Source organism: Bactrocera tryoni, chromosome 4, assembly GCF_016617805.1.
Source record: "Bactrocera tryoni isolate S06 chromosome 4, CSIRO_BtryS06_freeze2, whole genome shotgun sequence".
Classification (NCBI taxonomy): domain Eukaryota; kingdom Metazoa; phylum Arthropoda; class Insecta; order Diptera; family Tephritidae; genus Bactrocera; species Bactrocera tryoni.
The window spans coordinates 40,118,654-40,135,338 of NC_052502.1; the positions used below are offsets into that span (position 1 = coordinate 40,118,654).

At 37.4% G+C, this 16,685-nt stretch overlaps 3 protein-coding genes across 3 annotated transcripts; 2 read left to right on the forward strand and 1 right to left on the reverse strand.

Annotated features, from left to right (window-relative positions):
* Positions 1 to 7,103: 7,103 nt before the first annotated feature.
* LOC120775507 (26S proteasome non-ATPase regulatory subunit 5) lies at positions 7,104 to 8,750 on the reverse strand. The gene is made up of 3 exons (XM_040105715.1): positions 7,796 to 8,750; positions 7,553 to 7,736; positions 7,104 to 7,496 (listed from the first exon to the last, which is right to left on the reverse strand). The coding sequence occupies exons 1-3, from the start codon at positions 8,748 to 8,750 to the stop codon at positions 7,136 to 7,138; spliced, it is 1,500 nt and encodes a 499-aa protein (XP_039961649.1). The 3' UTR covers positions 7,104 to 7,135.
* Positions 8,751 to 9,298: 548 nt separating this feature from the next.
* LOC120775563 (brahma-associated protein of 60 kDa) lies at positions 9,299 to 11,106 on the forward strand. Its single transcript, XM_040105788.1, has 3 exons — positions 9,299 to 9,489; positions 9,558 to 10,784; positions 10,842 to 11,106. Exons 1-3 carry the CDS (start codon positions 9,367 to 9,369, stop codon positions 10,995 to 10,997), a joined length of 1,506 nt encoding a protein of 501 aa, XP_039961722.1. The 5' UTR covers positions 9,299 to 9,366; the 3' UTR covers positions 10,998 to 11,106.
* Positions 11,107 to 11,534: 428 nt separating this feature from the next.
* LOC120775583 (cleft lip and palate transmembrane protein 1-like protein) lies at positions 11,535 to 13,652 on the forward strand. The gene is made up of 4 exons (XM_040105818.1): positions 11,535 to 11,987; positions 12,050 to 12,184; positions 12,261 to 12,728; positions 12,783 to 13,652. Exons 1-4 carry the CDS (start codon positions 11,679 to 11,681, stop codon positions 13,536 to 13,538), a joined length of 1,668 nt encoding a protein of 555 aa, XP_039961752.1. The 5' UTR covers positions 11,535 to 11,678; the 3' UTR covers positions 13,539 to 13,652.
* The last annotated feature ends 3,033 nt before the right edge of the window (positions 13,653 to 16,685 follow it).

Below are 16,685 nucleotides of genomic sequence, written 5' to 3' on the forward strand. Positions count from 1 at the left end.
AAGGGAGGTACTGGTCCGATTCAACCCATTTTTGACATACAGACACACCATCGTCAGAGAAGTGCTATCCCCGGACTTAAATTATATATCTCAGATATTGACCGATATTTTCGAACAAAAATCCACTATAGGTACTGGGGTCCAAATATTCGGTAGGAGCTTGAACGTCAAAAAACAACAACTGATGAGTCGGCGTTGCAAGTTTTCGAGAGAACCCTATATCTATCTCGCTTGTTTTAGATGATACATAAAACCGTTAGTTGAAAAAACTATTATACGCTGTAGCAACACATCGCAAGAGTATAATTAACTTAAAACCTGACTTGTCCAATAGCAAATGTCAGGCAATCGCCCATAAATTCGATTTCGGTACACTGTTCTTTAGGGCTGTAGTTAATTATTAAATATACCGCTTCAGTTGGTCCAAATTGTACCATTCTTTTCGAAATTGTATCTTGGTAAATTTGAAATACTCGAAGAACTCGCATTCTTTCAGCGAACATTTTTATTTTTACGATACATTATTTTTATGTATTTTTGAATCCAGTCTTCTACTAGAACTTTAGTTGACCATTTTACTTGAAAATTTCTTTATATTAATCTTTCTTATTTCTTTTTCCAGCCTACCAAAGACATTGGGAGAAAACTATGTCCCCTCACAGAGAAAAATATTATTATGTCTTTAAAGTGTGGTGTGGAGTCGGTTGAAAGGTATAATAGCAGCATGTGAATGATGTGGCTATTCTGTATATTCTGTCCACCCAACTCAGAATATTCTCAGATGGTGAATTTCATCTAGAGTCAATTTTTTTAAGCAGTTGTAAGCTGCTGGTTCTGCTTCAGTGGAACCTCTTGCTGATGGTGATTCCCAAGTGTAGAAGGCTGAATTTATGGAAATATCCCGTTTTGAAACGAACGTAAGTACGTTTAAAACTTTGTTACTTGGAAACTATCTCGATTAGATCATAATTCAAATGTATATATCCTCTTTTGAAAATGCACTCCTCAATAGCTGTTTATTTCAAAATAAATATTAATTTTTCCCTTCATCATATTTTTACAATAAATTTATGTGAAAACTTCATTTAAAGGTCAAAACTCTTCATATTTTAATGAACACTTCACCCAAATAATATCGCAATTTACGCTGATTTATGATGTTTGAATACCCGAGTAATCCCCGGAAAATATTACACAAAATACTCGACACTTTATTAGGGGGAGTACGGTGAAGATGTACTACATGCTATTAAATAATAGGTACAAAGGCAGGGAAAAACGTTAACTTCAGTTGCACCGCAGCGATAACACCCTTCACAGGAGGATTTCTTAGAGCAACTATGCATATGTAATTATAATAAAATGTGAAAACGTAACCGGCGCACAGTTTGCATCCAACGGAGAACGTTTTATCAAATAAAGCAATTTTCCATACAAGAACTTAATATTGATAGGCCAATTTGTATTAGAACTATAAGCTAAAATCATCTGATATTAGCGATTCCGGCAAATGAGCAGCTTGTTGAGTAGAAAAATACGATATCGCAAAAATTGAGGTACTAGTTTGCGTATATACAGGCGGACAGACAGACAGATGGACAGATAGGCAGACGGGCGCGGCTAAATCGACTCAGTTGGTCACGCTGATCATTTATATATGTATGAAATTATATACTTTACATTTTATAGGGTCACCGACGTTTCCTTTTGGGTGTTACAAACATAATCTACCCTGTTCAGGGTATACACTAATGGTACTTGCTTTTTAAGTGTCGTTTTACGTTTCTGCTTAATAGTCTCTATTACCGAAAACTACGTGCTGGATTTTTGTTGATTGCTCGATAGGTATATAAATACATATATGTTTATAATAGCATCGGAATGTTCAGATGTACCTATGTATATACCAACATATACATACAAGAAATGCAGGTGTCTATTGCATAGAGGGCATAATTTGATGAAATGTTAGATGGACTTTTAATGGGAGTAGCATTTTTAAGGACTCATACTTAATCATAAAATACCGAGTACACTGCGATTCTCGCCGTCTCACAAAATGTTTGTGGGTATGTATGTATATGATATACAAACATATGTATATAAAAATAATTTTATCAATACTAAACAAATCTATTTAATGTTTCTCTATTCGCGTGATAGATACATACATACATAATGGTAACTCCTTTATACTTTCACAATGGGTAAGAAAGAAGTTATTAAGATAGCAGTTGCAGTACGGATAACAGAGAGCATAGTATATGGTAATATTAAACATACATATAGTGAAAATTGGAATATGAGTCGCCCTTGAAGCACGAAATAAAAATATATATTATTTTTATTTATTATTAATAAACTTAGTTATATATTTTTTCAGTTGACAAGGAAATTCTGTTGAATATAGTGTGTATAAACTCTCGAAATATTAAAGTGTTTTTGTTTAACCCATTTAGACCTGACACAATTTTTTTTTAATTGAAGTGTTTTTTGTCTATTTTTATTAGTCCTAGGGCATCACAGAACATAAAAAAAATGTTTAAAAAAATTACATTTCCACAGGTTAGGTAGAAAAGACCGTATCGTATGTGATACAGTAGGCTCATATACATATATGTATATAGTATATGCAATAATACAACAAAAAACAATTTCTTATCAAGGGTACTTCAAAATAATTTATTACTTCTGGTGTATCGTATATGAGACGGTAGGTCTAAATGGGTTAATATCCACAATATACTTTACACTATGATTAATATTTCTATATTTATTTAAACTGCTAACTTAGCCTTACAATAAATAATAAATCTTAAATTTATATAAAACTAACCAAACTCGAATGTTTTTAATCTCTTCTTTTTAAGCGGATTGGATGACCCCGACGTTAAAGTTTATATTTATTTCTGTTATCCTCTACTTCCTCCTTAAACCTAGGAATAAAAATAAGTCGGCTTTAATTGTCTGCTCTAATTTTCATGTTATTATTTTGCTTGATATGTGGTCTCTCCATGCGAGCATTTTATCTAAGTTTAATCGGCCGACACATTTTTGGCCTTAGCCAAAATCTGACGTGCTTGCTCTTTCGCCCATTTACATTTATTCGCTGGCTAGCCATTCTTCGACAAAAGATAATTTTTTTACTAGTAATTTGGACGCTTCCATATAGCGTTTATAACGCCATAATAGGGCTGTGGCATTCGCAAAAAGGGAAGGAATATTTACTGTATATAGGACATATGTATGTATGTATAGAGTTGGGCCTAGCACACTGCCCTGAGTTACACCAGCTTTTATTGGTCCTTTATCACATATGAAATTGTTTTTACCTGCTCTGCAGTGCCATGTTTTTGTACAAAAGCCGAATAATTATATTATTAATTTCATGGAAATAAAGCAGACACTTGTTACACAATACTTTTAAAATATTGTGGAAAGCAGGGAGGATGTTTATTGTTCTGTAGAAAAACGGCTGTCTTAAAACTTTCCGCATTTATTTACCTTAGTGATTAACTGTTTCCATAAATGTGGACAAAAACTAGCATTAAAATGCAAGAAGAGCACTACTACGCATTATTTGGTAGTCCATTCCTACCTTTGGAGTACTATTATAGTGTCCTAACGACTTTTTTGAATAACTTAAAGTCATTTTAGTCAGGCTTAAATACCTTTTCTATGTGGTTTGCAAAGCAAATTGCCTTCTCCTCTCCACTTCGAGCTCAATTACCACTCACTTTTATAGTTAGTTAACTTTATTATGGTGGCTTAATGTGCTTTTGGGCTTTCAAGGAGAGTTTTGTTTTTTTTTTTTGAATTTGTTCACAGTTTCTTCATATAATTTTCAAATTATATTCCTTTCACACTGAAATTACAGCAGGACAGGGTATATTAAGTTTGTTTTGACGTTTGCAGCATCCGGAAGAAAATACTGGTGACCTTATACGTATATACGTATATGTACATAGCGTGGCGAATCGATCCGATTTAGCCAAGTTCATCTAAATATACGCGAACTAGTCCTGCAGACAAAGTGTTGCCTTTTACCAAATTTGCAACACTTCCATAGCGAAAGTTACTCTTTACATTACCTGGACAGTGAACAAATAAACGAGCTGAGTCGATTTAGCCAGGTCCGTCTATTTATCCGCCTGTCTGTATACATATATAGGAACTAGTCCCTATCCCTGCGAGATAACGTTCTGAAATTTTGCACCCGTCCTTTTATCACCAATTGAATGGCCGATATCTGACCACTATAGCATATAGCTGTCATACAAACTGAACGAACGGAATAATGTACTTGTGCGCATAACTTTTTCATTTGACGCGATAACAGGGCAACTGTGCAACATCCGAAGAAATTGTTCAGATCGAGTTATTAAAGCATTTAGCTGTCCTACAACGATCAAAGTTTTTGTAAGAAACCTTTTTTATTTGAAATTTTTCCTCTTTAGCTTAAGTTTGAGAACAATAAATGCATCGATAGTTAAAGTGGCAAGTAAAAACTCTGAGAAAATTCAAAGATTTCCAGTTCTACTCAATATCAAGAGGGGCGATTCACATCGATGGGGGATAATGATAAGTGGTGCAGAGTTAATATTGTATTTACTTCTGTAATCTTTACGAATCCTGGCTTCGATGCTGGAGTTTCTTAGATTTAAGTCTCTTGGGTATATTTTTTAGGGCATTGTTTAACTTTTGAGAACAGTTGGTTGTCCATAATGATGCTTGAGATTCCTTTGTACTGATATTTTCCTTTTAGTCCGAATAAGCGTTGCCGGCTTAATTATTTTTTCCCATTGATCCAATTTTGGATAGATGAAAGTGGTTCATCACAACAACAAAATGCCGAAAAGATCACCAGTTTTTTTATTTTTGAACTTCATTACACTTTCGGGGATTGCTATCTTGATGTGATCAGGCGGCTCAGTGCATATTATGATTCAAACAGCGAGGTTGATATTTGGGTGCTAGCGTCCGTTACTAAATGTTTATACAGAGTTTCTCCGGAAAGTAATAGGACTGATTTTCATCCGCCGGCACTGTACTTCGGAACGTGCTAGCATCGACTGGATTTGGTAGCGGCAATTCATTAGCTAACGAACGAGCACCTGGAGAGTTAGGACAAAGATTTTCGCTCGACGTGTTTCTGTGAGTGATGCAAGCCGAAAATGCAGTTAGATGCAATGAACAATGGTCTTTTTTGACATCGAAGACATCGTTCACCATGAATTTGTTCCTCCTAGACAAACCGTTAACGCCAAGTTTTACGTGGAAGTCCTCAAGAGACTCAAAGTCTGTCGGGTCCGACATGACATCGGGTCTATGAGAATGCCCCGGTTCAAACCGCCTTTCTTGTGAACAGCGACCTCAACGAGTTAGGCATCCCAACGCTTCCGCAGCGTCCCTACAGCCCAGATGTGAAATTTCCCCGAAGAATGCGACTTAGAGAATCACGTGTCAATTTAAAAGTTCGATTTATGGAAGAAAATTTGTATGAAATTTTACTACTAAAAGTTATTGTCAATTCAAGATTTCGAATTACGGAAGTTCAACTGTTCCTCCGTGCGTCCAGCCGTCTGTGCAAAAATCGAAATATAATATCGTAATGAAACTTGATGCACAGGTTTCTTGGCAAAAAAGTGAGGACGAGTTCGCAGATGGACGTGAACGCACCACTACCACTTCACTAATCGAAAACGTATAAAATGCCGTAACTAAGCATCTTATTAATAGACAAACCTTTAAGTTGGTACAGGGGATTGTAGCAATGGGCACCTGTGGACTAAAAATTTAAAAAAATTGGGCGTGGCTCCGCTAAAGTTGCTAAAGTATAAAATGTTCAGTTACATTCGAACTTAGCCCTTCTTTACTTTTACCTTTGCTGTCGCTTGCACCGGGACGGAAATAACTTAATGGCTTCGAAAAGTTCGACAATGGACTTGAATACACAACTGCTGACACTTCACAAATGGAATTATGGAAGCATATGGAGATTTGCGATTCACGGCATTTTGTGAGCGTAGCAGTGGTCCACTTACATCCATTTATAATACCGAACTTCTTTTAGTTTCAAGGAACACGTATACCAAGATTGATATGGACGAACGGACGGACATTTTTCCGGATTTCAACTCTTCTCCTCACCCTAATTGTTGAAACATTAAAATAATCACGAAAATCAGTGATTTTCGGAGGGTCTCACTGAGACGATCCCTTAAGTGATACTAAATAGGAAATACCCGTAAGCTCACTTTCATGGGTAATTTTATATCTCAATAACTACTAAATAAATCTTGATTCCGATACGTACATATGTACTTATGTTGCGATTTGAGGGGTCTCCTTTAATCCAAATCCAAATATTATATATGTATGTAGTATCTCAGAAATATTTTCAAAGCAAAGTATTCAAAACTTGCCCCTCTGAAAGAAGTTGCCACCACGTTGACAACATACACAACTTCTTACACGATTATCCGGAGTAAAAAGATATCTGTACATATGTATGTATATGTCTTATAATTAAGATAACAAACTAGCTACTTAACAAAGGCAAAAACAGTGAACAATTTATTTTTTGCAGACGTTTTTACATAAATAAAACGGTTCCGGAATTGACTCGGATTTTATCCGGCCAAGAGCTGTTGTTTCGAGGTTCTAACTCTGTTCGGATCGATAAGTAATATTGTCATCACGTTTAAAGCAACACCTAACAGTACGGTTGCTCCGTATCCTCCTGAACTGAGTTGGCATTGAATTGGATTAAATCGGGTCAATACTTCCCTTATTCTACATATAATTAATATAAACATTTTCAAACTTCCGAGTGACTTTACAAAATATCAAAATCGATTTTTTCAACCCTCATCATTGCGCAGCGTTTATTTATGACCGTCAATTTTCTGCATTAACGAAAAATTCAATAGCTCAATTTCAAAATAATATTCTATACATCTTCACGACTTTTCTAGTAAAAATTTGACCGGCAACTTTAGCACACTTTCAAACATTTCAATAAAAATGTGAGATATTACTAAGTAGTCAAAAAAAAAATAATGATTACAAGATGAGCTCATGTTGGAATGACAAACAACAAATATTTCTCAATTATATTTTTATTACGCATCCATCAATTGCCTTCCGTAGCTATGTCTAATATACTTTGCACGAAGTATGGTCCTTCATTAACATAAGTGCGTAATTGTAAATTGATTTGCATATCAAAAACATCGGTATCTGCTAAAAGACTGATTAACTCGAATTTTTTATATTTCGCGTCTTTGTCAAACTCAATTTTTCGATCAAGTAAAAATTCCACAAAACCAGCTGTGTTTTTTAATGCTAGTAATCCCCATTTATGAAGGCAAAGGGATTTAATGAAGCTTAGACATGCTACTTTGATATCAGGAAACGGATTTCGACAATAGTCCATCAGAAATTGCATACTTTCTTCTCCAGCTAAATACTTGAACCATTTGTGGAGCAATCCCCTGAAAAATAGGTAAAAATCATTGAAGTGTTCAATAACAAGTGGTTCTAGATTTACTCTATATCAGTTTGATTAGAACTTTCGGTCGAAAAAACCATTTCCAATGTGTTAAATGCTCGGTTTTTCAAATCTATGGAGAGGTTTCTCAAATACGAACCCATAGCTTCAAACGTTTCTTTAATCAACGCTGGATAATTTTGATCTAATAGTTGTTTTCCTTTCGTAGTTTGATTGAGATTCGCTAAAATTTTAACAAAACATAGATTTTTTCACATTTTATTTATTTTTAAGATTACTTACCAAATGTATCAAATGCCGCTGGCAGTATTGACATATTTCCAGAAAGAATGCTTTCGAATAGACAATGTATCATATGAGGATAATCAACAATTACTTTCTGAGGTTGCACTGAAGCGGTTTTGCCGAAAAATTTCATAATTCCTGGAATGAGTAATTGATCGATTGGGTTTTGGTCAACATTTTCCACACGCCTGCTTATTATTTCGAAAACTTGTCTATTTTCTAAATATAGTAACCCATGATTTTGTTCTGCAAGTGCAACTAGTATTTCAAGAATATTTACTTGAAATAGCACATCATCATTATCAAGCTCTGACAAAGCTCGATCCAGCAGAAATTCAACTTGATGAAGCATAGTTGGCGATTGCTTGGCAAGATTTACAGCAAGTTCATAAACACGACACTTAACAATTTCATTAGATGTCAACATATCCAATAATTTGCTTTTAATGCCTTCATCATTGATATGTTGCTCAAGAACTATAGTTAATATTCCAATCGCTGGAACTCCGACTTTGCTGTCATCTTCCTTTAATCCATTTAATATATGAATGAGAAGTTCAGAAGATATTTGAACATTTTTATTGCTGTTTCGCTGTCTTTCTAATTGTTTTAAAATTGTGTTGAAAACAACAGATTTTATACTAGATCGTGGATGTGTCAGGGTCAGCTCCAAAATCGTCGGTAGGGTACTTTGTCCAAGGCTCATGTGTGACATGCATATTGCTAATATATCAGCAGCCAGTTCACATTGTTCTTTGGCCTCAGTTTTACAATTTAAACATTCAATAAATTCTGGAGCGTTGAGTAAACGGTCTGTAATTTGTGTTTCCAATTGAACGTCTGAAGTTTCATTAATTTCGTACAAACGCATTCGAATTTCAGATAATGCGGTCAGGCGATTCTCCTGGATATTTAAATTGCTGATTTGTTCACAAAACCAATTTTCGTTCATTGTGGCGAGATTTTGCAGAATTACTAATATTTAATTAATTCTGTGAAGGAATTTCTTTCATTCTGTTTTTTGTTATTGTATTGAATAAATGACAATTCACTTCTTTTGACAATTGTACTTGGTGTTGCCACAATATTAGGCTGTGTGCAAAAGCAAAATTCTTCACTGTGTGGGATTGTATATATATTATTAAAAGCATTTCGAAATTAAAAACAATTTGCGTGACAGTTCTCGGATTATGTCCATTTAATATCCAGCTCGAGTAACATATGTGCCGTTTGTGTTTTTAAGATTTACCCGTGTAGAATATAATCGATTGGAAAAGAAGGCCAACAACAAGTTATGCTCAGTTTTCCGAAAATTTAAAATGAAATTCCGAAATATGTCACAACCATTGAAAATTCACGCACGAAAACAAAACTAGAGAGCAACCAGCCGTTATGAGAAAATTATGCGGTGTAAATAATTCCTTAGCATGCGAAAAATACAGAGTTGGCAGCACTTAAATGGTGAGTTACTTTTGACAGTTGTGTCATATTCTACGCCATTTTTATTGGAAAATTTTTAGTGACGCTTTTGAAGTGTAGGTTTTTCTTGTGTCCTAAATATATTTAAAATGTCTCAAAGGTTTGCTCCTGGGCAACCAGGACCAGCTCCGGTTCCCGGACAACCTCGATACCAGGCACCACCTCCACAAACATCAGGTATGCGGCCATACTCTGCCGGTGGAAGTTTTCCTGTGAGTATTAAATATTGATTAATGTGTCGATGCACCTTAATTGTTCAGTTTTATACACATTTTAATAGCAACGTGGATTTCCATTGCATCAAAATCCAGCTCAACCGGGGCAAAATAATGCAAATTCACCCGGGGGGCCACCATTACATCCAAGAGCCGCACAACCTGGTTTTCAAAGTGGTCTTAGGGGAAGTGGCTCCGGTGGAGGAAACAAAAGATCAGCTGAAGCTCGTAATATTAATAGTAATCAAAGTAAAGGAGATTTTGTAGCCGCAAAGAAAAAGAAAAAACTCGCAGATAAGATTTTACCTCAAAAGGTGAGGGATTTAGTACCGGAATCGCAAGCATATATGGACTTACTTACTTTCGAGAGAAAACTTGATGCCACTATTATGAGAAAGCGTCTGGATATTCAAGAAGCATTAAAAAGACCCATGAAACAAAAGCGGAAACTTCGCATATTTATATCTAACACATTTTATCCATGTAAGGAACCAAGCAATGAAGGTGATGAAGGTTCTGTAGCTTCATGGGAGTTGCGTGTGGAAGGTCGTTTATTAGAAGATGGAAAAGGAGATCCCACTACAAAAATAAAACGGAAGTTTTCATCTTTTTTTAAGTCTTTGGTGATTGAATTGGATAAGGAATTGTATGGTCCTGATAACCATTTAGTGGAGTGGCATCGCACTCATACTACTCAAGAAACTGACGGTTTTCAGGTCAAACGACCAGGTGACAGAAACGTACGCTGTACGATTTTATTATTACTGGATTATCAGCCACTGCAATTTAAATTGGATCCAAGACTAGCACGTTTACTCGGAGTGCACACACAAACACGTCCAGTAATAATTTCAGCGCTTTGGCAATACATAAAAACTCATAAATTACAAGATGCTCATGAGCGTGAGTACATAAATTGTGACAAATATTTGGAACAGATATTTGGATGCCAACGTATGAAATTTGCGGAGATACCACAACGTCTTAATCCCTTGCTTCATCCGCCAGATCCAATTGTAATTAACCACTTTATTGAGAGCGGTGCAGAAAACAAGCAGACTGCATGTTATGATATAGACGTTGAAGTTGATGATACACTTAAAAATCAGATGAATAACTTTTTAATGAGCACAGCTAGTCAACAAGAGATACAAGGTTTGGATACCAAAATTCACGAGACTGTGGACACCATCAACCAGATGAAAACTAATCGGGAGTTCTTTTTGAGCTTTGCAAAAGATCCCCAAAAGTTCATACATCGGTGGATTGTTAGCCAAACTAGGGATTTGAAGGTAAGCGATATATATTTGATGCCAATAAAAAACGAATCTTAATTGTATTATTTATAGGCAATGACGGATGTTGTTGGTAATCCAGAAGAAGAACGCCGTGCTGAGTTTTACTATCAACCGTGGACTCATGAGGCTGTATCTCGTTATTTCTTTACGAAAGTGAATCAAAAACGTGCGGAATTAGAACAAGCTTTAGGAATACGTAATGCCTAACTTCTCCACTTGCTTATTAATTATTTATGTATTAATTTTCTAATATTGCTATAATAAATTTTAAACACATTTGTGTTACGTAATTATTGCTTGAGGCCACGGTTTCAAATGCTATTTTTTTTTAATCAATTGTGAAAGCTATTTTAAAAACGTATGAAAATTGTTTTTTTGCTAATACATATCTATGAAAGTACCATATAAAAGTTGGAAACTTATATTTTACACTTTATTTATTATCGTCAAATGAGAAAGATTTACATACGATTGCTTGTTTCCGATTATTCTGTTTCGACAAATGAGCAACTTCTTGGTGAGAAAAGAACGTGTGATTAATTTCAGATCGATATCTCAGAAACTAAAAGATATTCTCAGTGTCCGGTTAGCAGTCATCTATCAGTTAAGTTCTGGTTACCACCTTTAGTTATAGCCTCAGTTTAAATATTTGCGCCTCAGCAATAATTAAAATATAATGTGGCAGCGTAGTTTCGTGCTGTGAATGTTTTAGCTAAGAAGAAGCAGTCGTTGTGAATGGGGAATATGTTGCTACTATCTTTCACCGGCCCAGTTGGCTGGTTGAGTTTTAATAACAAAAAATAGGAAAAGTTTAGCTAATGTTGTTTTATTTCAACTTGATTCCCATTTTTTACCGGTTCATGTAAAGAATGCAATAAAACCACCGTAATGTATTTCCCATCAATTACAACGATATTGGGCGTTGCCTTTATGGCTTACGTAGCTCACTCTATTTGGTTGATGGCGCAGCTTTTTACTACGTTACATTGCTCAGATCGTCCTTGCTATACCTCATTTCTTAGTGATAACCCACGTATGCAATTAGCACTATTTACATCCATCACCCCAAATCCAATTACAAGCGAAGTGTCTAAAATTTTTAGTACTAAGAACTTCGACTATAGGAATTCGTATTTAGATGATTTTCAAATTGATGTTCCATTAAAAACTCGCCGAAATGGAAGCCTTTATTTACAGGTACAATTATTTGATTTGTAAATATTTCATACTTTTCATATACGATTATAATTCGGCTTAAGGTTGTGTTGGCTTTGGAAGGTGAACCACTCGAATGGAGAACATTAAGAAGAGATGGTCCCACAGTAATCCACGTAACCAGATTGACAGAATTTATTCCTCCACGAATAGAAGCATTTAATTTACTCGGTGAAAGCGTAAGTTACAACAATGACAACATAAAGAAGCCATTTAGAGTTTATAATTAAAGACGAATTTTTGTAATATTTGTAGAAGAATTCGAATGTAAATCAATCCGAGAAAAAAGAAAAACCGAAATCTAGAAAAGTCAAAGATAATGATGTGGAAAATAAACCGGTTACACATATAATGTCTCATGTTTACATCAATTTACTCACGGATGCTATATCATTATCAAACACGGATGTTCCACCTGAGATGGCGAAATTAATACAAATCAATCGCAACCGTCAAATAATGCCAATCCTTAAGACTGATTTCTTTAATACTCGTTTAAAAAATTTGGTACAAGTAACTAAAAATACCACCGAGTTCAATGTAACATTTTATTATAAGCCAATTGGCATTGGAAAACTACGTTTAATGCTTATGATTGAAAACTCAATGCAAATGATGCAAACTATAGGATTCTCGAGGAAGGATATTGATGATGTAAAAGGAATGTTCTCTGATACCAACGTATATTTACTCTGCGGCACCATATTTGTTGCCAGTGTACATGTAAGTATAGTAATTGTGAAAACTACAACATATTAATATTGGTATTGCTTTTAGATCCTCTTTGATTTCCTTTCGTTCAAAAACGATGTAATATTCTGGCGCAGAAAAAAGACCTACGAAGGACTTTCAACTCGTACAACACTCTGGCGAGCATTCTCACAAATTGTGATTTTTATGTATTTACTGGACGAAAACACATCCATGCTGGTTCTAGTTCCGGCTGGTCTTGGAGTGCTAATAGAATTATGGAAGTGTAAGAAGATATTAAAATTAGAAGTAGGAATTCGTGGCATTCGAAGGAGACAGATAAAAGAAAAACAGTCATGCCAAAGTGAGGAAAAGAAAACGGAAGAATTCGACAAGCAAGGAATGAAATATTTGAGTTATTTATTATATCCCTTATGCCTGGCTGGAGCTGTTTATTCACTCCTATATCAACCACATAAAAGTTGGTACTCGTGGACTCTGAACTCGCTCGTTAATGGAGTTTATGCCTTTGGTTTTCTATTTATGTTGCCACAGTTGTTTGTAAATTATAAGTTAAAGTCCGTTGCTGCATTACCCTGGAGAGCTTTTATGTATAAGGCGTTCAATACTTTCATAGACGATTTCTTTGCTTTCATCATCACCATGCCTACCGCGCATAGAGTAGCATGTTTACGAGATGATGTTGTGTTCCTTATATACTTATATCAGCGTTGGCTCTATCCCGTGGACAAGAATAGGCTGGACACAGGGCATGTAATTGAAGAAAATGCTGAGACTGAGGAAATTACGACTTCGCGTAATTGCAATAAAAAGAACAACTAATATAGAAGTTGTCATGCACAAAGGATTCAATATAAATTTTAACATTCCTTTATTCTGAATTAAAAGCGAAAGATGTAGCACCGAAATAAATGCACTAAATGTTTTGTAATTTAATTTGCTGTTCGTTTATTATGTCGATATTTTTGAATTCGTGATCGTGGAGATAGTAAAATTTGAATGTTGGTGTATAACGAATGACGTAATGATACGAGTACATGTGTGTATTGTATTTACAATTTACTACTTCGATGAGATACCTACGTCAAATTAAATTAATTGGTAAAGAGCAGCGTTACGGTTTTATAATTCAAAAATTTGTATATTTCCAATTTTTAATACCAATTTGCAGATTATAAATTTGATTATAATTATTTATTCAGATTTTTAGAAATTTTTAATAGAATGCTAATTTTGGCAGTAATTGAACATTTTATATTTATGAGAGTAATTGGTTATAGTTTTTCATATGTGAGAAAAACATTAATGAGGATGAAAATCACTATATTAGGGATATCAGTTAATAACAAGGACTAACCAATTTCATTAATACCCACCGCTAAACTGTGACGTTTGCCATCAAAAGAGGGGGAAGAGCACGGGAAATTGTGTAGTTTGCGACAAATTTAATACAATAGTTAAGAAAGGCTAAGTTCGGGTTCAACCGAATATTTTATACTCGTGCAACTTGATTGATTGAAGATGAGGAATGCACCGCGACCTTTGGTCTATTGTGCCCTCTCCTAACTCACATAGACTCACCTAGCCTCAGCGCATTGATGAAGTTCAATAGACTTCCGGGCGCTAATGAGGCTATGCGATCCCAATACGGAGACATTGATCCAAGGGCCTTAGTCCTGCGTCTACAGACTGCTGTGCAGTCGATCAGCAGGTGTTCTGGGGTTTCAGGCTCCAAGTCGCAGAACCGGCAGTTAGCGCAAGAGGATAGGCCCATTTTGTACAGATGCCTATTCAACTTGCAGTGGCCGGTATACCATGCGACCAGTAGCCTGAGTTTGTTCCTGGGGAGGTTTATTACAACCTTGAACCTACTCAAGTTGTATCCTCCAATTACCACGTGTTTGCTGCCAATGCTCTTCCCTGCCCCCTCCTTCCTTGCGGATTACCTCCTTTATGGTATGGGGACCTATCCCAATAAAGGGTTCGGGTCCCACCATCCTGGTGGAGGCTGCGGAGCGGGCTAGCTCGTCCGTTCATTACCGGCTATACCTCTGTGACCAGGCACCCAAATTAGGTGTAGCTGGTTACGTTCTGCAAGACTGTTCAGCCTTTCCCTGCATTCCTGCACTAATAGCGATTTGATTTCGTAAGAGGAGATCGCTTTTAACGCCGCTTGACTATCGCTGAGAATGGCTATTCGCTCATTGCGATAGTTGCGATGGAGGTTTATTTCTATACACCGACTTATGGCAAAAACTTCTGCCTGGAAAATGCTTGGGAACTCTCCCATGGGTATGGAGAGCTTAGTGCGTGGGCCCGCAATCCCTGCTCCGATTCCCTCCGACATTTTCGAGCCATCGGTGTACCACCTCAGTGTGCTATTCCTCAACATCAGCACGAGATTGCAGTCATTCCACTCGTCTTTGCTGCCGAGGGTGACCTTAAATTTTTTGCTTGAAGTTAACTGTTTTTGTAGTGCTGTCCCTCGGGAGGAGGGCTGATGGTATATCGCCACTTATCTTTTCCATCCTCTGGGACGAGATTACCCTGCCTTTGCCCCACCCCTCTGCCGTTATTTGCAGAATTGTATGCTTGGCTACCTGATCAATAACCAAATGAAGCGGAGTAAGTTTCAGCAGAACCTCCAGTGCTGCCGTTGGACAAGTGCGCATTGCGCCCGTCATGCAGACACAGACTAGCCGCTGCAGCTGCGATAGTTTGGTCTTTACCAAAATCTGCGGCGCTATTGAGGCCCAGGCCACCGCCCCGTATGTGATTATTGGTCCCACTATCACGGTGTACAACCAGCTAACGATCCTTGACTTACAGCCCCAGGACTTTCCCGCCAGCCGATTGTACCCCATTAAAGCTTTTGTTGCTTTGACCAAGGTCATGTTTACATGCTGCTTCCACCGCAGAGTAGAATCTAGCATCAAACCTGGGTATTTGACACTGCTGGCCATCCCTATCTCTCTGCCCCCAAGTGTGAGATTCCTGAGACCGGGTAGGGACCTGCGTCTCGTAAACGGGACTACGGTCGTCTTGGAGGGATTGATATTCAATTCAACCTCCATACACCACCTCTTTGTATTAGGTCACTGAGAGTGTTTTCGTATTTACCTTTTGCTATAATTACAATGTCGTCCGCATACCCTTGGCAGGGGATCGCATTGTTCGTTAGCAGTACTAACAGGTCGTCTACGACCAGACTCCATAGCAGGGGTGATAACACACCTCCCTGTGGGCAGCCTCTTGTTGTGCCGAGACGAATCCTCTTATCACCTACTGTGGTCTCAGCAACTCTGGTGCGCAGTACGGCTTCAATCCATCTACGCACCGGTGGCCACATTCCTTTTCTCTCCAGGGGTGCTCTCTTCAGCGCTGTCGTCCTTATTTCATGGTCCACGATCTTCTCCATGGTTTTTAGTAGGAAAGACGTTAGCCTGATTGGCCTGAAGGATTTCGCCAATGAGTAGTATTTCCTACTTACCTTGGGTATGAAGATCACCTTCGATGTCCTCCATACTTCGGGGATGTACGCCATTGCGAGGCTTTCCCTCAGCAGCCGAACCAGGTGAGGCAGTAAATACTGCTCCCCCTGTTGTAACAGCGCTGGAAAGATGCCATCCACTCCCGGAGACTTGAATCTCTCAAACGAGGCCATTGCCCACCGGATCGAGTACGCCGTAAATAGCTGTATGGCGATATTCCAATCCTCGCGGGATGGCCTGTGTTCGATCACGGGTAGACATTGGTCTTCCCGAACCGTCTCCGGGAAGTGCGCCCGCAGAAGCTCCGCCGCTCTATTCTCGGCGCTGGTCGTAAATGTCCCATCTCCTCTTTTGATTGCTACTACTACGTCATTTGTGCCTCTGGATATCTCCCCTGGGAAGTAGACTGAAGCCAGGACGAAGTCCTTGCCTTCGAAGTCCCTGGCTTGCACCGCCACCAGATCCTGCGTCAGGAGCT